This window comes from Streptopelia decaocto (assembly GCF_964273445.1).
Source record: "Streptopelia decaocto genome assembly, chromosome: 1".
NCBI lineage: Eukaryota > Metazoa > Chordata > Aves > Columbiformes > Columbidae > Streptopelia > Streptopelia decaocto.
The window spans coordinates 204,092,962-204,119,325 of record NC_138663.1 but is presented as its reverse complement, the minus strand read 5'-3'; the positions used below and the strand labels follow the sequence as shown (position 1 = coordinate 204,119,325).

The following is a 26,364-nucleotide window of genomic DNA, read 5'->3' as shown; positions in this document are numbered from 1 at the left end:
GCGATGGGAGAGAGTTCAGTTTCACATGTCACCTGTAGATATGGAGAAACATTTAATTTCTGAAGAAGGGAATAAAGGTATCTTAAGGGAGGCTGAAACTGCAACTCAGGGCCAGCCTTGTACTGGTTGCTGGGAGGCCTGTTTCTTCATGGTTGGATGTGCTCCTCATGTCCTTGCATGTAAATAGATGGTGTTGAAACGGAACTTGTTGTGCGCCTTTCTCAAAGTAACCACTTCAAGTATTCTGTAAATTGAAACAGCAGTTACCAAGTATTTTACAGCTTCAAGCTCTTCTTCACACCTCCAAAAACTGTATTTTCTTTTTAGAAGGAGCTGAGGTTGCAAACACATCACAGAACTCCAAGAACTAGAAAGGGCAGATGACTGTACATGTGAACTTCTAGCACTCAAGCTTTAATTAAGCCTGGAGAGAGAAGCTGAAATAGCCAAAACCTGGTTATTAGAGACACTTATCATTAGATTCAGTAATGTTACCCCTTGTGGGGACAAACCTACTGCCACCAAAGTGAGAAACAGTGGAACAACCTGATCAGGGAGATGGCTTCCATTTCCTGCATGTCTGTCACCTAAAGTCAGTAAAACTGTTGAAAAGGCTCATTATAACCTGAAATTGGATTGATTGTTGGGGAATTAGCATAACATCAGAGTGATGAACTTCTGCTCCTTTAGAAGAATAAAAACCAAGTCTGTTATTCATCCGCATTTACAATCACTGCAGCAAACCAACCTGGAGGTCACTGATGCAGAAAGCCTTTGCTCACACAGCTTGTGCGCTCTTGGCCAGGAACAAAAGACTTTTATCCATGCACTGTAACAAAGCAGGGGCCAAACCTCCTGTTGGGGAAAGCGATCGGAACTTGAATTATATCAGCAGAGATTCGGTTTCAACTGAATTTCAACTAGCATAAAGCACTTTGGAGTCTGCCACCAAATGAGTCTAATAGTCTTGCAGTAAATTCACTCCTAATTTATAACTGTGCTAATGGGAACTGAATTCACCTAGAAGGGTGCATTCACATCATAAAGTCAGCAACTCCATAATTCAGTTAGCTACTAAGACGAGCTCCTGGAGACTGAAAGTCAGGCATGGGCTCTCTTATTTTGGTGCCTTAGACACTTCATATTTAATTAACATTTGTGTAAGATGACAGAGCATAAACTGCTGTACCTGGAACAGGGGAGGAAAATTGCCTCGTTTAACTCAATTTGCAATGGCACATATGACTCGCTGCAGTCATTTCTGAAGGTCTGTGGCATTTTGCAGTTGGCTGTACCGTATCTAAGCATTACGGCATTGCTGAGAAGACAAATGTCCTTGCAGGCAAATGTAGTTAACAGCACGATGGGCTGCAGGGCAGATGGGTGCAATGAGCATCTAGAAATGAGAAGCTGCTACAGCGACATGTCTCCCTTGACACAGCTTCACCAATCCAGGATGACTGTACCCTCTGCGTGTTGAGGGAGCAATAAATGGAGACATCTCAACATCTCCACTTGTCTTGAAGCAAGCAGTGTACCTTTCTGAAGCTCATCTCTTAAATTTTTTAAGATCCCAGCTGGATTTACATTAACTTGCAAAGAAATATATTTGCTCTGTTTCCAGGCTCATAAATACTTGACTGCTTTGTGAGAAGCTCTTAGTCCTGGTATAACCTATTCAAGCAAGAAAATCTGTGAAAACAATAGTCTGCAAGCTGTTCCCATGACACAGAGGCTGTGGCTAAGTGGGTGCTCTTTATACCTACATGGAAATGCATCGCTGTCTATGTGGTCTCAAAACACTAAAAGTGCACTATGTAATCCAAGGCAAAGTATTTTGGGTGCCATCAGAATTTCTGAGCAACTTCAAGAGCCATGAAAGGTTGTCTCCCTGGGACCTGACAGCCATTTCCAAAATAACTTGTAAATAAGATCACAGTAGCTTTTATGAACGTGTTTATGAGCTTGTGCCAGCTCGTCCAGTACATCTGGTTCCTTCAGATTCTTTGCTAGATGGGGGTGCTGGGCTTGGATGGGATGGAGTTAACTTTCTTCCTAGCAGGCCATATGACGCTATGCTTCAGATTTGTGGGTGAAACCGTGCTGATGACACACCAATGTTTTGGCTATTGCTGAAGAGAGCTTGCACAGCATCAAGGCTTTCTCTCTTTCCTACTCTGCCCATCTCACCCAGCAGTTGGCTGGGGCAGGCAAGGGGCTGTGAGGGGACCCAGCCAGGACAGCTGACCAAAGGGATATTCCATACCATGTCATGCTCAGCAACAAAAGCCCAAGGAAAAGAGGAGGGAGAAGGCATGTTTTTGGTTATGGTGTTTGTCCTCCGAAGCAAGTGTTAGGAATGCTGATGTTTTCCTTGCCGGGAAGTGGCTAAACATCTGCCTGCGAATCGGAAGTAGAGGATAAATTCTTTTTTTGCTTTTCACTTTGCCTGTGCATGCAGCTTTTGCTCTCCCTACTAAAAAGTCATTACCTCAAACCACAAGACTCCTCACCTTCCTTCTGTTTTCTCCACAACTCACGAGAGAGGAGAGTGAGCAAGCAGCTGGGCAGGTGTCTGGCTGATAGCCATGGTCAACCCACAACAGCCTTTTTCAAGCACTGCAAGGGGCTTGAGATGACAAGAGTTTTAATTTGAGCTTTTATAGCAGTTACAGCTGTTGCCTGGCAGGGTCCTGTTCTGGTCACAGAATTTGCTTGCTTTACCGTATATCAGAGGCCAGGGCTTGTCAGCGGCTGCTTTTGCTGTTTGCTGTGGTGCTTATCACTTCAATGCACCGTTCCTGGACACATTTTGATAACAGCAATGGCTATGTGCCAGGGTTGGCCTGTGGCCCTGGCACTGATGCTGTTCTGCCACTGTGTCAGCTACATTACACCTCCCACTGCTCCTCTGGGATGGAGATGTCCAGCTCTGCTGCACGGGCTCCCAAATTTCTTGTATATCCTTACACATGCTGTTTGGTCATATCTTCCCCTGTACTGGGCACTGGTGAGGCTGCATCTCGAATCCTGTGTTCAGTTTTGGGTCCCTCACTACAAGAAAGACCTTGAGGTGCTGAAGTGAGTTCAGAGAAGGGAACGGAGCTGGTGAGGAGTCTGGAGCACAAGTGTGATGGGAGCGGCTGAGGGACCTGGGGCTGTTCAGCCTGGAGAAAAGGAGGCTGAGGGGAGACCACGCTGTGGTTTCTCCTGCATGACCAGGAGGAGGACATGAAGAAGTGGAACAAAGTGCCCACCTTGATCTGGAAGCACACATACACAAATTTCAAGGAAGACCACTGCTAAGAAGCACCCATCCAAGAGGGCTGACACTCCAATTGGCACCAAGATAGTTGAAGACAACCACCAATGCCCCAGATACAGAAGAAAAGCTGAGAACTCTTCCTGGGTTTGATGAAGGAGCTTGGTCTGAGACCACAGGACTCAGTGAATACTCCAACCAGGAATAAAGAGTCCCTGTCCCTGGCCAGGCAGAGGAAAGAGACAACCAGATTTACTGGATAGTGTGGATTTGATGGCCTGGTACATGGGATTCACAGGAGGAGAAGGCTCTGGTGGGCACTGGTGCAAATGTACCCTCATGCCATCAGAGTACAAGGGAGCAGAGCCCATCTGGATTTCTGGAGTGACCTAGACTGGGAATGTAAGGATGAGTCATCTGTAGCTTGGTGAGCCCAAGAAACACCAGGACACCTAGGGAGAGATGCAACATACATATGGGCTCATGATTCAGGGGTGGACCTGACCACTGAAGCTATTGCACCAGTGGTAGATGGCAGCGCTATGGGAGACAGGGAGAAGACAACTCAGAAAGATAAGAGGAGCATCGGGCAACCCAGCACTGAAGACTTCTTTCCCTAACTTCCAAACTAGGATTTTATTGCCTTCAGCCACATGCAGAATCTATGTATTGAGATTTCACAATGGTGAGACGCTGACACGGGCTTTGGGCTTCTCAGTAGAAGAGGATTAGTACAGAAGAAGCAATAGTTTCTGCTGACACAAGTCAGCATGGCTCCATTGACTACAGCAACCCCATTGACTCAGACAAGACTTAATCGAATATGTCTGTGATCACACATTTTATTTCACGATCCTATTTTTTCCTTCCCCACTGGGGTCTCAATGTTATTCAAGACACTGACAAGGATGAAAGTCAACAGAGTGTCATTAATACCAACCACAGCTTCAAAGTCTCTCTGTCCATTGCCCATACTCCACCTAAATTAAATTGAGTAAGATTTATCTGAGCCTGATATAACTAAATTTATCATGCAGAGGACTGACCCATCCTACCACAGGATCCTGTGCCCCACCCTGCACATTACGTTCAAAGGTAATCTAATTTGCTGCAAATGTGCTTATCTAGCTGGAAAGCAGGTTGTGATAGGTACTTCAGAAGGAAGAAATCTTTCCAGAAAGCATGGCTCAGTGAATTCTTTTGTAAGATGAACACAGAATCTATTTTCTTGTTGTTGATCTGCACTGAACTAGTTTCCCACTCCCTGCTCTTTCCTCAATATATTTCTGAAACACAGTTAAGCTCCTAAACCCAATCCAGTTCAAAATTGAGCAGAATGCACCAGCCCTTTCTTCTGGGTTTTCCTTCAAGAGCTTAAGCAACTCTGGAGAGCTGCTGGGTAACAACATCCTGCCTGCAAGGTACCTCAAATGGTAAATGAGAGTGAAGTTCTGCCAGATGTTCACTAGCAAAATGCTGAAGCACAATAGCCCATTGAGTAGCCAGCAGCCTGCCTTTGGGACACCAAAGAGAGCCAGGGCACCACACTGTGACCTGAGTAGTGACTGGAAAACAGACACAGCAGAGTTCTCTCATTCCTAAATAGATACGATCCAAATCAGAGCTGAAATGATTAAGAACAATGCTATGATTAATAGTAAGTGTCTTCTAGACACCAGCTGTCTTCTGTCCCGCTCCAGGCTGTTGCACCTTGCACACCTTTGCCTCCCAAGCTGTATCTTGCACTTTGGCTTTGTCTCAGCACTGCAGTGAAGGTGGCATCAGAGCCAGTTCTGCTTCCCGTGGCACAAGCCCCAGCACTACTTCCCTCTTACCTCATGAGATGTAGCAGAAAAGGGTGGGGAGGGGGCATGTACAGGTGCACATTGGGGCAGGGATGATAGATGGATGGTCCCACCACCAGGTGGATGATGAGTTGAGAGAGAATGAGGTGCTGCACTCAAGAGATCGGGCCACTTTGTAGCATGGCAAATTTCACAGGTCAAGTCCTAGCAGAGAGTTTCGCAGATATGAAGGCAACCTCCTCCAAAAGTTCCTGTCTGGCCTCTTTACCCCAAGGCTCAGTGGTGCTGCAACACTTGGTGGTGGCATGATGCTCACCTTTCCCAGTTTCAGGACTGAGGTAGAATCCTGAAGGATTCAAGGAGACAGGCATCACCTACCAAAGTTCCCTGTCTCCTTGACCACCCCTTTCCATGCTGAATCACTTAGCAGCAGGGCTGCTACAAAACTACCCAAATGACCAGAAAGAGCTCCTCAGAAGCAGTTTCCTAGGAAACAGGGTGGGCACCATGAAAAGGCAATGATGAAAGTATCTTTTAGAGAGAATATGATGCTTCCAGGCTTCAACAAAAGCTTTGTGACCAGTATCTGATCACTAGAGACTGGCAAGAGGCTGACAGCAGAGAATCATAGAATCGTTTTGGTTGGAAGGACCCTCAACATCGTTGAGTCCAACTGCTAACCTAACACTGCCACTAAAACATGTCCCTATGAACCTTATCTATCCATCTTTTAAACCCCTCCAGGGACGGTGACTCCACCACTGCCCTGGACAGCCTGTTCCAATGCCTGACAACCATTTCCATGAAGAAATGTTTCCTAATATCCAATCTAAATCTCCCCTGGTGTAACTTGAGGCCATTTCCTCTTGTCCTGTCATCTGCTAATTGGGAGAAGAGACCAACACCCTCCATGCTACAACCTCCCATGAAGTAGTTGTAGACAGCGATAAGGTCTCCCCATGGAATGGACTAACAAGGGATGGATTCTCCCTGAGCATCCATGGAAATAAAATCCACATGAGGCCCCCAACCATGGCTTTGGTATGGCAGTACAACTTACGGTGTGTGAACAATCACTTGGACAGTTTTATCACTTTAAACTCCTCATTCCTCATACTTAATTCTGTTTGTTAAGATTAAATAGTATCTTGCTTTGCTGTAGCTGTTTGTAGTCTGTTTGACACTCGTCACAGGCCACCAAAGGGGTTTGCAAGAGTTCAGTCCAGGGACCTGTGCTCAGTAACAAGACCAATACAGAGGCTGCCATAGCCCAGGCCTCTTCTGGGGGTGGGAGGTTCTGAAATATTCAGAGAGCAGATGGAAAGGGCATTCTGTACTCAACAACTATGAAAATCCAGCAGCAGTTTAGGTTTCTAAATGCAGCTCAGGGGATACCTAGCTTTGGAAATGTTTGGTTCATCTCATCTCAATGGATTTGCTACTGATTCAGAGGGAAAATTAACCCTAAAGTGGGAAAGATCTCAAAGAAAACAGTGAGAAAAAAGGAGACGTGTGCTCGTTGTTTGCAGAGTGGACTCTAGACAGATGGTCCTTTCTAGCTCCATGTACCAATGACTAGATAGCACCACCAACAACAACACTAAACCCTTGATATGTATCCTAAAGTCAAGGGAGACAACAGGGAGATCCCAGGAAGGATACCAGATTTTGAAAAATATGTATGAAAAACATGAGGCAAGTTACCTTGCCTCATTAGTTTCCCTCTTTTCAACCACCTCAGTGGTTTCAACAGTCTTCTGTCACAGGTCCACATCTGCTTGCCCTCCCTATTTTCAACTGTTTGAGAGAGGTGCTTCCCACCCCACTGCACCTTTGCAGAGCATGGCAGCACGAAGCAATCCCTGCTGCAGCCCCCATCCAGACAGACAGACAATACAGAGGTGTATACGTTGTGTATTTGTAAAAGCTGTAGGGTGGCTGGCTGAGAGCATAGCAATAGCAGCCCTCCACCGTGTTGGTGTAAACGACAATAAATAGAAGAGAGCAGATGGGTGAGTTGATCAGAATCTGCAGTCCTGTCGTCAGACCCTGTAGGCTGCTGCCCTCCTACGGCAAGCTGGGACGGCCGCGCTCACCTCCAGAGCTGCTCTCTGTATTACTAAAATGAACAGAGTACCAGCTCAGTACCAGCTGCCAGGAATTACAGCTTCTCAACATCCAGATTGTCGGTTCACTGTCTGTCTGAAGCAGAAAATCAGCACCGTGGAGCTCTCAGCCTTTCTGTCCTGCGAAGGAAGCCTCTGCAAACAGAAAGGACTGTGTGCTGCTAAGGAGCAATTGCCATCCTGAGCCTGCGTGTGACATCGGTCACGCTGAACAACACAGAGAAGGCATGGATCTGGGTCTCTTCTCCCTTAGTGACAGCCTTTTGTTGCTATTGTTTTGTTGTTGTATTTTTTCCAATGTCTATATCTTGGCAACACGGGAGTTGTTGACTTGGAAACTCAGTGTTTTAAAAAGGCGAGGCTTGTGTGAGCGTTTCTGCTGAATCCTGCATTTGTTACCATGGCAGGGCTATGAAGTTAAACCTCAGTGCAGGTACCAGGCGTTTGCTTTCTTGCTGATGCTCCTCCAGCAAGTTCCTCAGCCCCTTGCCCTCTTTATCACCCTGGTTCAAACCAGTCACAATGCTTCTTCCCCCAGATATCCCGTACACAGCTCCACCTTCCATCTCATCCTAGAATGAATGAAATCAGAATGAAACCCATGCCCTGAAGGACGAAATATCTCTGAACAAATTAAGATTCGCCCAGCTGGCTCCTGTGAACAGAAGGAAACAAGGTGGGACCAAAGCTCCACGTTGAAATGACAGCCCCTGCCACTGAGTGGAGCTGAGCAGTTCATTGTCAAGAGTTTTGATAGTGGGGTGACAATAAAACCCTGGCAGATGTATTGTTAACCTCCTCTCCCCTCCCACTTCCCCCTTTTGCCCCTCCCTCTCCCCCTTCCCACTCAGGACAGGCGATGGGAGGGAAAGAAGGACAGAGAGAAGACAGTTGGAAAAATTAACAATGTTTTACTAATGCTACTAATAAGAATAGAGAAAATAATACAAAATATACAAAACCAATCTTGAAAGTCTCAGCAACTGCAGAGCTGGCACCCGAAGTCCTGGACTGGACTCTGCAGCCAACCGGAGCTGGATTCAGTCTCTCACTAGGCCTCAGTTTGCAGGGACGACCAGCAAGGTCCTCTCCTAATGTCAGCCATAAACAAAAGGGAAAAGGGACGAGATCCTCATGATCTCCCACTTTTATATGAAGTATTCACGTGAATGGGATGTTATACACAGTTGGTCAGTTTTTTGGTCACCTGTTTCTCGTTGCCCGTCTTGCGAGATGTCCATCCGTGCTTATCAATAACCTCGCATTCCATTGCTATGTTTACCAAAACCTGTATCTGGTTCTCCAGGAAAATGCAGCTAATATGAAGCTTTAGCTGACAGGCAAATTCACTAAAAGAGAAACTTGTTTTTTAACAAAACCAGGACATTCATGAAGGCTGAAGCCAACCTGGCAGCAGAAGGGACCTTCAAGTAACTGAAAGTCAAAGGGGTTTTTATTATCAAGGAGACTTTTCTGCTGTGAAAGCCTAAATTTTTATGTGCCTGCGTTAAAGCTGTGAGAGAAGCTCTGGTAAGAGTACCAAGGGGCCGGTTCAGGCAACCTGCACCTGCTGGCGACTGCTGAAAAATGCATCATTTTTACTCGCAGATGTTTTATTTCATGGCTCTCAAACTTTACTGGATCAGTTAGAGCTTTTTCTAAGAAGTACTGCTAGCAATATTCTTTTTTGGTCTGCGCTTTTATTTTAAGACATAACTTGAGCAGCCCTGGACTTCTACAGTGAAACAGATGTCTGAGGGAGCCTGATGTATTTTATTGTAACTAGCACAAACTGAAAAGCAAGAATTCAATTTTGCAAAAATATTCTGAGGCTCTGGAATCTGCATTTTGCATTGACAGGGAATAAACTGGAAACCAGTTGCCATTTGAAAGCTTCAGAGTTCAAAATCAGGATGATCCAGAGTTACACTTTCACCTTTCAGAACTGGAGCCAGGGCTGGTTTTGTATTTAAAGTCAGGAGTATTTGAACATTGGCAGGGCCAGGCTTAGAGAGGTTCACCTATGGCAGTTTTCTGAGGTGAGAGTAAGTTCAGGCCAGAGAATAAGGGGAAAACAGGCAAAATCAGGAGCAGTGCACATCATCCAAATAGAACTAGGAGAAAATAGGGCCCCTTAGATTCTGCACAGTCCTCTCCATCACAAATATAATTCTCTGTAAGAAAAATTCAGGGCTGTTCTTTTGTCCCAAAGTCTGTCTTGGGATTGCGTGCGTGCAGTGAATGCTCAGCCCTCCTGTCACCAGACTCTGCGTTTGGGGTCAACAGGTTTGCACCTCCAAAGCAGAATTTGCCTGTTCACACTATCTGCATGGACGCTCCACACCTGCACCTCTACAGATCTGAATTGATATTAATTCTGTATGGTCTGTTGTGGGACACTTGAATTTTGTCTAGACTCTACCTGGCCAGAAATCGTTCTGGCCTGAAGGCAAGCGTCACCAGGGCTCTTACAAGGAAGGTCTTAGACAATCTCTCCTGTGCTTGCCCACATTAAGAAGCTTGTCTTAGTCAAACTTCAGTTTAAGCGCTCTCTGGAGAATGCTCTAAGCACTGGGCACCCCATCCTTGAGTCCCATGTGCACCTCAAGTCTGCTCCATCAGACTGACAACATGCACAAGCAAACCAGCTGTACCCAAGGCTGCTCAGCTGCTGCTCCACAGCCCATCACAGGTACAGCCACCCCCCAGCACAGGTACAGCCACCCCCCAGCACAGGTACAGCCACCCTACAGCACAGGTACGGTCACCCCACAGCACAGGTACAGCCACCCCCCAGCACAGGTACAGCCACCCTACAGCACAGGTACAGCCCCCCCACAGCACAGGTTGTTTCAGACAGGTCTGTTACTTCAAACCAGGAGCACTGTGTGCAGTTCTAGGCACCACATGATACAAAGGATATAAAGTTACTGGAGAGTGTCCAGAAGAGGCTGTGGAGTTGGTGATGGTTTGGAGAGGAAACAGCATGAGGAGCAGATAAAGTCACTTGGTTTGTTCAGCCTGGAGGAGACTGACGGAGAGCTCATGGCAGCTACAGCTTCCTCACAAGGGAGAAGGAGGAGCAGGTGCTGAGCTCTTGTCTCTGGTGACCAGTGACAGAACCCGAGGGAATGGCAGGAAGATGTGCCAGGGGACATTTAGATTGGACATGAGGAAAAGGTTCTTCCCCCAGAGGGTGCTGGACACTGGAACAGGCTCCCCAGGGAGGTGTCACGGCCCCAAGCCTGACAGTGTTCAAGAAGAGACTGGACAACGTCCTCAGACACACGGTGTGAACTGTGGGGTGTCCTGTGCAGGGGACAGTTGGACTCGATGATCCTTGTGGGTCCCTTACAGCTCAGGACTTGCTATGATATGATTCTATGACTTGCTGCCACCACTGGCCTAAGATCCCAGCCGACCCAGACGGGTCTGCTACAGATCAGCCCCTGGCCCGTCAGCCGGCTCAGCCAAGCCCTGAGAAACGCTGGTGGGCTGACACAGCCAGGCTGCCGACACCATTTGCGCTTAGAAAGGACGAGGAAGGGCCTCAGGCAAGCAAAAGCTTCACACTGTAGCATCAGCTCTTCTGAGTGGGTGGCTCTACAGTATATATGTTCAATCCAATGAAAACAAAAAATCCACTAACACATTTAGACAACGAAAAGCTGTGTGTTTAAAAGCTGATGCATCTCAGTGAATAAAGGATGTTTCATTCCACAGTAATTTTTAGAGTTATTTTAGATTATTTGTATGTAGTATTCAGTGTTCCTGCACTCAAACACGAAGATTTCCTTTGTCTCTTTAACCTTACACAGACTTGGGTTTGGTTGCTGCAGGTGGCTTAGTTATAGTCACTTCTTTAGAGCAGAAACAAGGCAAAATGAGGTTCCTGGGGACACGGTTTAGTGCCAGTGCTGGGTTAAGGGTTGGACTCGATGATCTTGAGGGTCTTTTCCAACCAAAATGTTTCTATGATTCGGTGTAACCTGATTAACCAAGCGACACAACAGTACAACCCCGTTGCTCAGACGACACGAAGCTGTCGCTCCTCCCCGCCGCATGGGGGCGCAGCGCCACCGCCCTCCCCCCGGCCCCTGAGGACTACAGTACCCAGCATGCCCCGCGAGGCTGGGCCGGAACGGGCGATGGCGGCGCCTGCGCAGTGGGGCCGGTGGGCGGTGTGCGGCGGCGCGGAGCGGAAGCGGCGGGCTCGTGCCGCAATGAGGGGAGCCGCGCGCGGGGCCGCGCTGCTCGCCCGGGGCGGCGGCTCCAGCGCGGGAGCGGCCCGGGTCCTAGTGCCCCCCGGCCCGCGGAGAGGTGAGGGCGGCACGGGGCTGGGGCGGGAGCGGCCGGGTCAGCGGGCTGTGGGGACTGACAGGGGTGCTTGAGGCGGGAGGAGCAGGGAGAGTGAGCCCAGGGCTGCGGAAAGTCACCTCAAAATGGTGGCTCCGGCCGGCCTGTGTCAACAGCGGTGGGTTTTGGGGACAGGTTTGGGCTGGGAGCCTCGTGGAGCTGGTGAGGGGTCTGGAGCACAAGTGTGATGGGAGCGGCTGAGGGACCTGGGGCTGCTCAGCCTGGAGAACAGGAGCTGAGGGGAGACCTTATCACTGTCTGCAACTGCCTGAAAGGAGGCTGTAGCATGGAGGGGGTTGGTCTCTTCTCCCAAGTAACAAGTGATAGATGAGAGGAAATGGGCCTCAAGTTGCACCAGGGGAGGTTTAGATTGGATATTAGGAAAAAATTCTTCACAGAAAGGGCTGTCAGGCATTGGAACAGGCTGCCCAGGGCAGTGGTGGAGTCCCCATCCCTGGAGGGGTTTAAAAGGCGTTTAGATGAGGTTCTTAGGGACGTGGTTTAGTGGTGGACTTGGCTGTGTTAGATTTACAGTTGAAATCAATGATTTTAAGGTTTTTTCCAACCACTATGATTCCATGATCGAGTCGATACAGGAGTGAAGTGATAGGAAAAGTGGCAACATCTCTAAGCAACCAAAAGCCTCACGCTGTAGCGTCAGCTTTTCTGGGCGAGCGGCTCTACGGTGTATATGTTAAATCCAATGGAAAATAAAAAATCTACTAACATATTTAAAGCACCAAAAGCTGTGTGTGTAAAAGCTGTTCTGCCTCAGTGGAAAAAGGATGGTTTATTCCACAGTAAGTTTTAGAGTTATTTTAAATTATTTGTACGTAGTATTCAGTGTTCCTGCACTCAAACACAAAGATTTCCTTTGTCTCTTTAATCTTATGTAGAGTTTGGTTTGGGTGCTACAGCTGGTTTGGTTATAGTTACTTGTTTAGAGCGGACACAAAGCAGCACGTAACTTGATTTATCAAGTGGCACAATAGAACTTCCCTGTTGTTTAGATGACTTAAATCTTTTGAGTAAAAGTGTAGATAAGATGCAGAACAACATCTTGGTTAAGGCAGAGATCCAGCAGCAAGAAAGGTTTCAAGTAGGTACTGATTTAGGAGTAACAGGGCTTTTTAGGTAACAAAGAATCTATCAGAACACAATCTGTAACATTCAGGGCCCCACAAAGATAAGAAGAAGGGAAAAATATGCTTGAAATAAAGTAGGAGAAGTTATGAGGCATCTTTTGGGAAGGCAGTCATGTAATATATAGGGTGGTACTTTAACTAATGCCTGTCTTGAAGGTTTTGGGCACAGAAATCATATTGTTTTGTTTTCCAGTTACTTTACTGGTGAATCAATAAATTAATTCTGAACACTATATTTGCGTAACTTTCTAAAAAAATAAAAATCTGTATCTTTATGTTTACACATGGGACTCTCCCTGTTGGAATGGATAGTCATAGAAGAAAGTGTAAAAAGAACATGTTTGGGGGGCTCTTTGAAGAACTAAATGAATGGTGTTGGCTGTCACCAGCAGAAATTGGTGATGGTTTAGAACTGCTGATGCTTTAAAAGAAGGAACATTATTTGACATTTCTGAAATATTATAAAACAATTGATTGTGGTGGTTTCAGTGTATCAGGATGCCTGTCTGTTGCACAGCTTCCTAATTACACAAACGCAATTAAGATCGATGAATGAGTCCTAGTTAGTGTAGATTTCCTACGGAAAAGGGATTGATGGTTCCTGACGTGTGCTGTCAAAAGGACACAGCTTTTTGTTGCAACTTCCATACAGTTTTCCTATGAAATTAAAATGCATGTATTGCAGGATAAACCAACCAGGTTAAGTTTAAAGCACATGTTGTCACTTCCAGGTTTTGCTGCCACGCTCATTAGGAACTCATATGATGTCAGAAGAATTGAAATCACTCCCCTGGAGCAGAGGAAGGTAACTTTTGATACCCATGCTTTAGTGCGGGATCTGGAAGCCCATGGTAAGTGATGTCTGATACATAATTCAAAGGAAAACTTTTAGTTTAAGTGCTATAACTGTCAGTTTTCCCAAAGTACCAATACTTGGTGTTATGAAATGTTTTGGCAACCTCTGGAGGCGGCCGGTGAAGGAGAGGCGTGCGACACTGATGCCTCTGCGACCATACAAATAACTATTACATTAGATTTACCTTCTTTGTACCTGCAGGCAAGTTTATAGTGTCTTCCAGCTGAGGAACATAATACAGTTAACAAATGTAAAGCAACAATAACAGTTAAAGAACTGTTTTCCAGCAAAAATGAAGCCTTAGTAGAAGTTCCTTTTACTAGCCTGCTAATAGTAACTTAGGGGTTTTTTTTCTAACTAGAGATATTTGCAGCAGCGTAGTGCTGTGACACATTCTTAGTATCACAGCATCACAGTATGTTTGGGATTGGAAGGGACCTCAAAATATCATCTAGTCCAACCCCCCTGCTGGAGCAGGAACACCTAGGTGAGGTCGCACAGGAACATGTCCACACGGGTTTTGAATGTCTCCAGAGAAGGAGACTCCACAACCCCCCTGGGCAGCCTGTTCCAGGCTCTGTCACCCTCACTGAGAAGAAGTTTTTTCTCAAATTTAAGTGGAACCTCTTGTGTTCCAGCTTGATCCCATTACCCCTTTTCCTATCATTGTTTGCCACCGAGAAGAGCCTGGCTCCATCCTCATGGCACTCACCCTTTATATATTTATAAACACTAATAAGGTCACCCCTTAGTCTCCTCCAAACTAAAGAGACCCAGCTCCCTCAGCCTTGAGTACCTCTGCTTGTATTTTGTGAGTGTGGCTGTCCAAGTCAAATCACAGAACCATAGAACAGTTTGCTTTGGAAGAGACCTTCAAAGCTCATCCAGTGCCACCCCTGCCATGAGCAGGGACATCTTCACCCAGATCAGGTTGCTCAGAGCCCCGTCCAGCCTGGCCTGGGATGTCTCCAGGAATGGTTCATCCACCACCTCTCTGGCCAACCTGGGACAGGGTTTCACCACCCTCAGTGTAAAAAATTTCTTCCTTATGTCTAAAATCTCCCTACTTTTAGTTTTAAACCAATCACTCTTGTCCTGTGACTACAGGCCCTGCTAAAAAGTCTGTCCCCATCTTATATGGCTCCTCTAAGTCCGACGAAGAGTCCCTCTAGGCCCTGAGTTCTTTCTGCTGACGGCAGCTGTGAGTCAGTGCCTGCAGAAGAGGGTCAGAACGGGGCAGATGTATCTGACGCATCGTTTTGTACTTTCTAAGCCTCTGCTTGTTTTCACCCTGGAGGTGTTTGGGGTCAGGTATGAGTTTTAGTATCCTTCAGTGGGATTCTTTTCACAAGCTTATCCAGTCCCTGAACCACTATAAATTGATTAGTACAAAACATCCTTTCTCCTGGAGTTTCAAACATCCGCTCCCTTTGTTCAGGCAGAACAACCTGGCCTTCTACAAGGTTATTTTGATACCCTCTCAGCTCTTTTGTGGGGAGAGGGAATAAACACTTGACATCTTACGCCACTCATGATTGTGTAAACTTCTGTCACATTCCCCCATCATTCTTTCCCAAACAGAAGAGTCCTAGCTTGTTGAATTTTTCTGTGAGCAGTAGCTTTCCCACACTTTTGATCATTCGTAATGCCCTTCTGTGAATCTTTTCTGCCTCCCTTACATCCTGTTTCAAAGGGGAGGGCGCAGAGCTGCTGGCACTATCTGACAGCTGAGTGTTGCGTGGACTTGAACAGTGACATAGTGTGGCATCTATTTTATTCTGTTCTCCTTTTCTTAGCAATTCCTAAGGATTTTGTTTGTTTTATTGATCCCAACTAAGCATTAAGCTGATATCTTCATCAAACTAGCAACTATCTCTTAAAATCCCAAGATCACAGTATCACAGTATGTTTGGGATTGGAAGGGACCTCAAAAGATCATCCAGTCCAATCCCCCTGCTGGAGCAGGAACACCTAGGTGAGGTGGCAGAGGAACATGTCCAGGCGGGTTTGAATGTCTCCAGTGAAGGAGACTCCACAACCTCCCTGGGCAGCCTGTTCCAGTGTCTGTCACGCTCACTCAGAAGTTGTTTCTTCTCAAATTTAAGTGGAACCTCTTGTGTTCCAGCTTGATCCCATTACCCCTTGTCCTATCATTGTTTGCCACCGAGAAGAGCCTGGCTCCATCCTCGTGGCACTCACCCTTTATATATTTATAAACATTAATAAGGTCACCCCTCAGTCTCCTCTTCTCTAAGCTAAAGAGCCCCAGCTCCCTCAGCCTTTCCTCGTATGGGAGATGCTCCACTCCCTTAATCGTCTTCGTTGCCCTGCACTGGACCCTCTCCAGCAGTTCCCTGTCCTTCTGGAACTGAGGGGCCCAGAACTGGACACAATATTCCAGGTGTGGTCTCACCAGGGCAGAGTAGAGGGGAAGGAGAACCTCTCTCGATCTACTGACCACCCCCCTTCTAATCCACCCCAGGATGCCATTGACCTTCCTGGCCACAAGGGCACAGTGCTGGCTCATGGTCATCCTGTTGTCCACCACGACCCCCAGGTCCCTTTCCCCTACACTGCTCTCTAATATGTAATCTCCCAACCTATACTGGAACCTGGGGTTGTTCCTGCCCAGATGCAGGACTCTACACTTGCCCTTGTTAAATTCCCTTGTTGAAAAATCTTTCTCCTAAGTGACAGTCGGAAATTTATCCAATCTGAGGATAGGGTTTTTTCCACTATTTGGGTCTAGTGGTAATAGGTATTAGTAGGTAGAAGACTCCTAGTAGTCCACTAACAATGTTTATTTTTTCCATGCATGTCAGACTTGTCAGCCCGTAGTTCCCTCCAGCTCTCCTGGAACAGTTTTTAAAAACTGACAGTGTATTTGCCACTTTCCAGTCCTCAGCTAACAGAGGTAGGTTGGGAGGTGTCACTTGTCCCCAGTACTAATTCAGCTACTTCTTCAAGTTCCTTTGGAACACGTGGAGCTAAGTCTGTCTGTATTCAGTTTAATTTGTTCCATAACTTCCACAAATACTTCAGTACTACAGTGACAGGGCTCTATAGGTAAAAGCGATGCATATCACAAAAGTGAGAGAGGCGTTTAGTTCTTGTCAAACTGGCTGCAGGCACTTCTCAGGCTCCGTTCTCTTGCTCGTATGAATTTCTCCACATTTCCCAAACTTCTACACAACAGGGACAGTTCCTGCTATAGAGGAATAACAAAATAATGAAGTGGCAAAAATCTAAATAACCCTGAAAATTCAGAGGGATGGAAGCATCACACCTCTCAGTGGAAGGAAACTGTCACAAAACATGCACAGCTGCTTTAGTCATGTGAAGCAATGGTGCAGCTTGACAGTACCAGTATTTCAGAAGGGAGCTGTGGCATGTTGCTCTAAATAGCTTGCCTTGAAAGCATCATCTTTAACACTCAGAGTTGCACCAAGCTATGGACAAAGCATAATTTTTGTCATCAGAAAGCAAAAGTCCCTGTTTGAATTTGTTCTGCAGGCAATGGATGTAGCGGTTTTAAAATCTGTTTCGCATGTGTTCATATCTGTGCAGAACAATTTCAATAAATGCAGACTTTTAAATGTTATTGCTCATAGCATACATGTTTTGTAGGTCAAGGTAAGTGTGGTTTTAACAGAATTTGTGAAAGTTCATTATAAAATGAAATTTTGCTGAATTATTTTTATAACGCATGAATTGTACAGAAATTCAATCCTTCCATCAGCTGCCCGCACAGACTGTTTCAGTATATTGGAAGTTAATGTGCTTCAGCTTTTGTAGCATTAAGTTTGTGTTATTTCCAGTTAAAAGTCCCTGTGACTGGCTCCTCGGCCTCAGTTTTCAGGAATTGTGTGACTTCCCATTTGCCGCTGTAGGTGCAGCACTGGAGGGTCCACTTTGTTCTGTACCTCTTGCTCTTCATCCAGCTTTCTACGATCCCCTTCACTTGTCATCCTCCAACTGTCTTCCAGGCTTTGGGAAGGAACAAGCGGAGACCATCGTGTCGGCGTTGATAACCCTGTCGAATGTCAGCTTGGACACAGTCTATAAGGACATGGTTACACAGGCTCAGCAGGTAAAAAGTAATTTATATACAGCATTGTGTAACTATAATGGCTCATATTTGCCATTATATACCATATATTTAAAAGACAAGTGAGCAACTCCAGTACTGTGAGCACTTCTCTGAGAGAGGTTTTCTTAAGTTTCAAGGCGGCATTAAGAACAGCAATATCATACACCTTCCATCTCACAGGAGTGTTTTTCAGATGCAGCCACGATATATAAATGTAATGCAGAGATTGTGTCATTTGCTGCTGAAAAGCTCTGAAGGGGAACCAGACTCTTAACTGTGCTTTACAGCGGTAAAGGGCAGAAGAGGGATTCAAGGAGGGGATCCTGAGACAAAACCACCTAAAATATCAGAAAGTTGTCGGTGTTTTTACAGAACTTTAATAAAGATGTCAATTCTTTTTTGAGATACGCTGTTATTTGGCCTGTTTTCCTATTCATGAAGTAAAAGCTACTAGTAAAAGTGTTTTATTGTTTTATTCTGAGCTTAGTAAAAGCTAAACGTGGCAAGGGTGTGGGCACACACAGCACCACAGGGCTGGTGTGAGAGTGCAAGGCCAGGAACTGTTCCCACCAGGCAGGGTTGACAGAGCCGCTGTGATTCAATAGGAAGAGATTTAACCACCTGGATGTCACCTGTGGCACCTGATGTGCCCTCAGGGACAAAGCGAGCTCAGAATTATGTGGTTGTTGGTTTAAATCTGCCTGTTGGCTCCAGGCAGGTCAGCACCACAGGCACATTCCAGCAGAACATCGGGGTGTCTCCTCCGCTTTGGTGTTGAGGCTCATGCTGGTGGATGATACATGGAGGTGGTGAATCAGTTAAGCAGCATGGCTGGGTTTTCTGCTGATCGTAGGGACGGTGACAAGGTTTGTTTTAACAAATTGCCAAAATAAAAAAAAGAAAAAATTAGCTTTTCTTGGAGGCTTGACATCTGGGCTGCTATAGCAAAGCTCTGATGCACATTAATGCTTTTAATAATTACTCAGGAAGGCTGAAATTATGTGCCATTCTGCTCAGAATCAGAGAATCATCAAATAGTTTGTGTTGAAGGGACCTTCAAAGCTCACCCAGTGCCACCCCTGCCATGAGCAGGGACATCTTCACCCAGATCAGGTTGCTCAGAGCCCCGTCCAGCCTGGCCTGGGATGTCTCCAGGGATGGGGCATCCACCACCTCTCTGGGCAACCTGGGACAGGGTCTCACCAATGTTCTTCAGTGAGTTAATGCAGTTAAGTGTTCATTGCGATTTTATTTAAGCTGCTGAGCCTTACTTCCAAAGGATTTTTATCTTACTGGCATTAATTCTTAATAAATCTTATTTAACTTTTTCATATAAAATTCAGAAGAAGACAGAAACTCTTATCTCTCTATTTTCTTCATCAAAATGTTAATCTTTCTTTTTGGAAGTCCTATTATATGCAAAGAAAGTCAGTATCCCAAATATAATTTGCATGGAATTGTGTTAGACAGAAACACTTGGTTTTGTGGTGAATGTTTTAAGTTGGGATGAGGCAAATTAGTTCCTCGGTGTAAATGCAACTAAAGTTTTCCCAGGAATTGTGAAAATTTCATTGTGGTTAACAGAGTAGCCAGACTTCAGTGGAAGGTGGGCCAGGGCGTATTTTAAGGAATTTAGTTCAACATAGGACCTGAGAATTACCATTCGCTTGGAGTCTGAATAACAGCTCTTTGTCTTGCTGGCCCTGGGCTTTAAAAGCAGAATCCCACAGAGAAATGTCATTTTCCGTGTTAAATTGTAACTTCCTGACGCAAGCTAGAGAAGAATCGCTTTGGAGATTCAACTCTGTAGAAGTGGAATTCGGAACTGGTTAGTCCCAACACCAGGAAGGTGTTTTTCATTGCTTTCCAGCAATGCTGTACTGATCTGCCTCGCGGTTTTAACGCCGAGAGGACGGTGTGATATTTGTATCATTAAGTCTTTGGATGACTTTTTGGGACTGAGGAATTGGATCCAAACCAACAGTTAAAGCTTCATCGGCTTCTGAATGTTCATTGAAAATGGAACCGAATGAAGAACTAAGCTGTAGTTTCGGGTCTGTTTCATTTCACAGAATCACAGAATCAACTGGGTTGGAAAAGACCTCAGAGATCATCGAGTCCAACCCTTGGTCCAACTCCAGTCCATTGACTAGATCATGGCACTAAGTGCCATGTCCAGTCTGAGTTTAAAAACCTCCAGGGACAGTGAGTCCAGCACCTCCCTGGGCAGCCATTCCAATGCCTGACCACTCTCTCTGTGAAGAATTTCTTTCTAATATCCAGCCTAAACTTCCCCTGGCAGAGTTGAAGCCCATGCCCCCTTGTCCTATTGCTGACTGCCTGGGAGAAGAGACCAATCCCCACCTGGCTAGAACTGCCCTTCAGGTAGTTCTAGAGAGTGCTGAGCTCACCTCTAAGCCTCCTCTTCTCCAGACTAAACAAGCCCAGCTCCCTCAGCCTCTCCCCATAGGGCTTATGTTCAAGTCCCTTCACCAGTCTTGTTGCTCTTCTCTGGACCCGCTCCAGCACTTCAATGTCTTTCCTGAGCTGAGGGGCCCAGAACTGAACACAATACTCCAGGTGTGGCCTCACCAATGCAGAGTACAGGGGAAGGATCACTGCCCTTGTCCTGCTGACCACGGTATTTTTGATACAGCTACTTGGACTAATCCCTCTGGCTTTTTTTTTGCTTAAATTCAGGATTTGTGTATTAAAGCAACAGAAAAAGCACAAAGCCAGAACCTCTTGAGTCTTTCGAGCAAATTGCAGCTATAAAATTCTGTGTTTCTTTCACTTTCTTGATGGAGAGTCTCCCTATTTTTCTGCTCAGGAGCTAATTTTGTAATTTTAGACCTAAAAATATTTCCTTGCCTTGCCAGAAAGTCTGCCACTTAACCATTGACATGTTTTATTGTTCCTAAGGAAATAACATTACAGCAGATAATGGCACATTTGGACTCCATTCGAAAAGACATGGTCATCCTGGAGAAAAGTGAATTTGCAAACTTGAGAGCAGAGAATGAGGTACTAATATTTTTAATTAAGCAGTTAAATTGCGATTTAGGTCGTGTTGTCACCGCTGTACGTTTTTGTGGAACAAAATAGAAATGTAAAAGTAATGATGGATACTTTTATCAGCATTGAGGTGTTTGTAGATTATGGGTTCTGTGATTCCATAAAAATACATTTTCATGTGATAAGACTTGTTCAGTTCTTCTGAATTTTTATTAAAGGATGATTCTGGTCCAGTCTCGTCACCATGAACTGTGCAATGCAAGGAGAGGAATCAGCTGTTTCTTTGCAGGAATTTAATTAAACTGGTGACTAAGACACGTTTTGCTTTTGCTTGACAGCATTTTGGTGGTTTTCTGCTGTCTTCAGTCTCAGAATAACAAGATCATCATCATTACAAAACAACCCCTTTATTTTGAGCAAAATTCCCAGCAGACTGTATATGGCTATACAAACTGAACACACCAGTTAGGATATTTAATTAAGAACAAATTGCCCCTTTGGGAGAAAAATTATGGAAGGATAATTGTGTGCATGCAGTGGTAACGCTGACCTGACTGATTAACTTGGTCAGCACTTTTCTGAATTTGTAAAATCATTTTCTTTTCTCCTCTGCACGTAGAAAATGAAAATTGAATTAGATCAAGTTAAACAGCAGCTAATGGTAAGTAAACAGGAAGTACTTACGCACTCCTATTAGGGAAAGTAAATAGTTATTTTAATAATATTTATTTGCTTTAAAGAATGAAACCGGTAAAATCCGAGCTGACAGCAAGCTGGACATAAACCTGGAGAGGAGCAGGGTGACAGATATGGTAAGCTGGTCTCTGAAGATACCCTTATCACACAGAATCACAGAATTGACTGGGTTGGAAAAGACCTCAGAGATCATCAAGTCCAACCCTTGGTCCAACTCCAGTCCATTGACTAGATCATGGCACTAAGTGCCATGTCCAGTCTCAGTTTAAAAACCTCCAGGGCAGGTGAGTCCACCACCTCCCTGGGCAGCCATTCCAATGCCTGACCACTCTCTCCAGAAAGAATTTCTTTCTAATCTCCAGCCTAAATTTCCCCTGGCAGAGTTGAAGCCCATGCCCCCTTGTCCTATTGCTGACTGCCTGGGAGAAGAAACCAATCCCCACCTGGCTAGAACTTCCCTTCAGGTAGTTCTAGAGAGTGATGAGCTCACCTCTAAGCCTCCTCTTCTCCAGACTGAACAACCCCAGCTCCCTCAGCCTCTCCCCATAGGGCTTGTGCTCAAGTCCCTTCACCAGTCGTGTTGCTCTTCTCTGGACTCGCTCCAGCACTTCAATGTCTTTCCTGAACTGAGGGGCCCAGAACTGACCACAATACTCCAGGTGTGGCCTCACCAATGCAGAGTACAGGGGAAGGATCACTGCCCTTGTCCTGCTGACCACGGTATTTTTGATACAGGACAGGATACCGTTGGCCTTCTTGGCCACCTGGGCACACTGATGGCTCATGTTGAGCTTCCTGTCAATTAGTACCCCCAGGTCCCTTTCTGCCTGACTGCTCTCCAGCCACTCTGCGCCCAGCCTGTAGCGCTGCAGGGGGTTGTTGTGGCCAAAGTGCAGCACCCGGCACTTGGCCTTATTAAACTTCATCCCACTGGAATCAGCCCATTTTTCCAGTCTGTCCAGATCCCTCTGCAGAGCCCTCCTGCCTTCCAGCAGGTCGACACTCCCTCCCAACTTGGCGTCATCAGCAAATTTGCTGATGATGGTCTCAATCCCCTCATCTAAATCGTCAATAAAGATGTTAAACAGGACTGGACCCAACACTGACCCCTGGGGGACACCACTAGTGACTGGCCGCCAGCAGCCCCATTCACCAGCACTCTCTGGGCCCGGCCCTCCAGCCAGTTCTTGTTTTTTGTTATTACTACAATTGTAATTATTTTTTTTTTATCCACAGTTTACAGATCAGGAGAGGAAACTGATGGAAGCAACTACAGAGTTTCATAAAAAAGTAAGCATTGAACAAAGCTCGTTTTGTCTTGAGCAGGACACAGTTATGTGTCACGCGGCATGGTATTCCTGCTTGGCGCTGCAGAGCTAAAAGGACTAGAGATCATCGTCAAATAGATGCTGTCTTGTAATGTTTCAGGATTCAAGCACCAACAGCGTTATCTCAGAAATCAGTAATAAAATTGACACTGAAATAGCTTCCTTAAAAACGCTCATGGAATCGAATAAACTCGACACGATACGTTATTTGGCAGGTATGTAATAGGCAAGGAGGTGAGTACCAGTATTGTATCTTGGGTGTATAAAATTTTATTCAGGAGCGTATACAAAGTGAATTCAAGAAGTCAGTTGTGCAGCAGCAGACTGGTGGGATTGGGGGGAGATCTCCCGAACCTCCTGTCCATCCTCCCCAGACGCAGTTTCAGGGTGGCAGTGCCAGTACTTCCCCCCACCAAGCACAACGAATTTTTGTCTCATTTGAGATTGTTTTCTTCACGTAACCAGTGAAATTGTTATTGTATTGGAGCTGGATAAAAAGAGAATAACGCCTTCTATTTGGAAGTGAGAACAAGTTCAAAGGGAAACATAATTAGCTTTACTCGAGCACTAATTGAAACAGCAGCTTTACAAATCTGAAAGACAACTCGTCAGGCTTCAGAGGTGCTGCCTCGATATCCTCATGTTGTGTTGGATTCATGGATTTTTAGCTCATTGTAGTTTTGTTCAGTGGAAAATCCTTTTTATTATGTCTAACGCAAGGCCTGGTACAGCCGTCTCCTGTAATGCCATTTCCGACCGATGAGTGACAGCAGTAAAAGTCACTGTCACCTGTTGCGCTCTGTCTTACCGTTCCGATGTGTCCCTGAAAACGTGGTTCCTCGGGCTGCCAAGGGTGAGCTCCCGTCTCCCAGCGGGACAGTGCGACCCTGCAGGGTGTTACACCTAAAACAAGTTATTACCTTCTCAAATTGTTCTATCACACCTGCAGCAATTTGGGAAGTTCAGGAGGCTCTACGTTCTTCCATCTGTCTGCACTTAATTTCCTGTATGTAGTTGTTACAATTTAGCATCCAGGTAATTATTTCTTATTTTTTTTTCTTAACAGCCTCAGTATTCACTTGCTTAGCAATAGCACTGGGATTTTACAGGTTCTGGAAGTAGAAGTGAAATGACTGCATCAAATATGGATGGAGAAAAGACCACCCGGGCAACACGAGTTCGAGCACGTTCATGCTGTAAATAACCTTTTTGGTTTGATGTTCTTACTGTGCACTAAAAGTGTTTTCTGAATATGTAACACTAAAGATCAAAATAATTGGGGAGGGGGAGGCAAGTAGGCAAATAGTAATGTTTCATTGTCCCCTATCAAATACTGTATTTATTTCAAAGGATTTCTTATGCTAAATCGCAAAGTGTTTCTTAATGCGTTTTAGAATTAATTCATTTTTCTTTTTGGAACATTCCCAGTGGAACATCCTCACTCTTATCTCCTCTCAAAATGGAAATATTAAACATTTTATATGCCCTTGAAATGAGGATACTCTTCCCAAATTAGTATTCTCAATATGGGAATACGAATGCCAGATTCCAACGGATCTGCTCTGATCCAAGTAAATTTATCTTAAATGTAGGGTCTGGATATTTGCCTTCAGTGTTTTCTTCTCTTTTCTGATGGGTTGAAGCCTGGCCCTCTGGGGGTTTTATTTATATGTAAACACACACTCTGAGGCCTTTAGTAAAGAGTCCTTGTTTTTCTTGAAAACAGGTTTACATAAGTATAAAATCTCATGTAGAACTAAAATGCCTCCGTAGATTTATTTTTTTTACTATCTCTTGCAATTTCCATAACCCCAGAGGTCAATAGAATGAGAGAACTTCTCCATCTTGGTCTTTCCAAGGAAAATTCCTCCACTCTCAGCAGCTCTGTACAAGTAGTGCAGAGTATTTCCAAAAAACCTCAGGTATTTTGTGAGCATAGGGTCTGGCTTGTAACATGCAAATACTCCGCATCTGAGTGGTGCTGGTGTGGTGGTTTTCGTCCTCTCACATCTGGTGGTGGCCCCTCTACCTCTGCAAGGACCTCACAGCTCTTCTTGCAGAGATGGGACATAGCAGGTGGGTGACTTCCAAAACTATTGACTTCCAAAACAGTTACACCTTGTTGAGTACAATTACATATGCTCAGTTTGATTCTTTCAATAAAATAATAAAAGTCCTTCCTGGATTAAACTTTTAAGAATAGGCCCTTTGTGAGTATGTAGTATGACTAGTGGCATTTTTATTGCAGTTTTATTTTGTTTACAGTTGAATTTGCTGGTATCCTACCAATTCTTTTCTTCTGTGCAATAAATTATTTGTCATCTTCATTTAAGATAATAAAATTTAGTTTCTTATATTTCTATCTGAAAGACTGGTATACAGATTACCAGACTGTAAAAACGTGGCTTTTACAACAGGTGCGGTGCTGTTCTTTGGGGAGTTGGGGCTGTTTTTTCTGTTGTCCGTGTGTTTGTCAATAGCCGTGGGTGCTGGCAGCGGGAAGCTCAGCAGGCAGCCAGACCCCACCTGTGCCTGTTGTAGCTGCTGTCTGTGAATCCCTCTTGAATCCCTCTTCTTGTAAGGTAAAACCGTTTCTGAGATTCTCGGAATCATAGAATCATTGTGGTTGGAAAAGACCCTCAAGATAATAGAGTTCAACCGTAACATAGCACTGCCAAGTCCACCGCTAACCCATGTCCCTAAGAACCTCATCTACACGTTTTTTAAACCCTCCAGGGATGGTGACTCCACCACTTCCCTGGGCAGCCTGTTCCAATGCCTCACCACCCTTTCCATGAAGAAATTTTTCCTAATATCCAATCTAACACGCCTCTAGTGCAAATTGAGGCCATTTCCTCTCATCCTATCACTTGCTACTTGGGAGAAGAGACCAACACCCTCCACACTACAACCTCCTTTCAGGCAGTTGCAGACAGTGATAAGGTCTCCCCTCAGCCTCCTGTTCTCCAGGCTGAACAGCCCCAGGTCCCTCAGCCGCTCCCATCACACTTGTGCTCCAGACCCCTCACCAGCTCCGTTCCCTTCTCTGAACTCACTCCAGCACCTCAGGGTCTTTCCTGTAGTGAGGGACCCAAAACTGAACACAGGATTTGAGATGTGGCCTCACCAGGAATACAGGAGCATATTGAGAGCTCCAAAAGGAAAATCCTATCACAATAACACACACATGAGAGAAAAATCTTTACATGTGAAGTCATGAAATGTGTTTTAGGCATGGAGGAGAGGTCAGGATTGGCATTTCTAACCACAACATGCCTCATACCCTAGTGAACTCTCCAGCCCTGAGTCAGCCTGAGGCGTTCTGCTGCAGTTTGTCTGGCACCTGGTGACCGGAATGGCTTCCAGCCTTACTTAGGAATGACTTGAAAATGGCACCTGTCTGCAGCTGAGCATGTTCTCCCAGACACTGCACTGTGGTCCCACATTGAAGGTCCTGTTTGATTATTTTAGGAGGTATGCTGCTTTTTTTAAATTATAACTATTATTATTGTTTAAGGCAGTACTACAAAGATGAGGATACTTTTCTCAGACCTAGTAGGACCTGTGACATTGCTGTAGTTACCTCTTGAAATTTCACCTTGTAATTTGCAACACTGTTGCTAAACTACTACCTCAACTGAAAGAGAAGTCTTTTTGTTTTAATAAAAATGCTGCTGCTGTGATT

The 26,364-nt window shown here is 45.3% G+C and overlaps 1 protein-coding gene across 2 annotated transcripts; it reads left to right on the top strand.

Moving 5' to 3' along the window:
- Positions 1–11,380: 11,380 nt before the first annotated feature.
- Positions 11,381–25,035, top strand: CCDC90B (coiled-coil domain containing 90B). 2 transcript variants are annotated; one of them, XM_082045818.1, is made up of 9 exons: positions 11,381–11,513; positions 13,426–13,545; positions 17,537–17,640; positions 20,563–20,664; positions 21,275–21,316; positions 21,396–21,467; positions 22,588–22,641; positions 22,780–22,894; positions 23,746–25,035. In XM_082045818.1, the coding sequence occupies exons 1-9, from the start codon at positions 11,417–11,419 to the stop codon at positions 23,799–23,801; spliced, it is 762 nt and encodes a 253-aa protein (XP_081901944.1). In that variant the 5' UTR covers positions 11,381–11,416; the 3' UTR covers positions 23,802–25,035. The 2 variants fall into 2 exon arrangements, with proteins under 2 accessions (XP_081901944.1, XP_081901945.1); XM_082045819.1 differs by lacking the exon at positions 21,275–21,316.
- Positions 25,036–26,364: the final 1,329 nt, after the last annotated feature.

Excerpts from the sequence above, each read along its gene's own strand:
- CCDC90B (XM_082045818.1), top strand. The coding sequence starts at position 11,417 with ATGAGGGGAGCCGCGCGCGGGGCCGCGCTGCTCGCCCGGGGCGGCGGC. Across the intron at positions 11,514-13,425 it reads GCCCCCCGGCCCGCGGAGAG|GTTTTGCTGCCACGCTCATT; the intron begins GTGAGGGCGGCA and ends TGTCACTTCCAG. Across the intron at positions 20,665-21,274 it reads ACTTGAGAGCAGAGAATGAG|AAAATGAAAATTGAATTAGA; the intron begins GTACTAATATTT and ends CTCTGCACGTAG.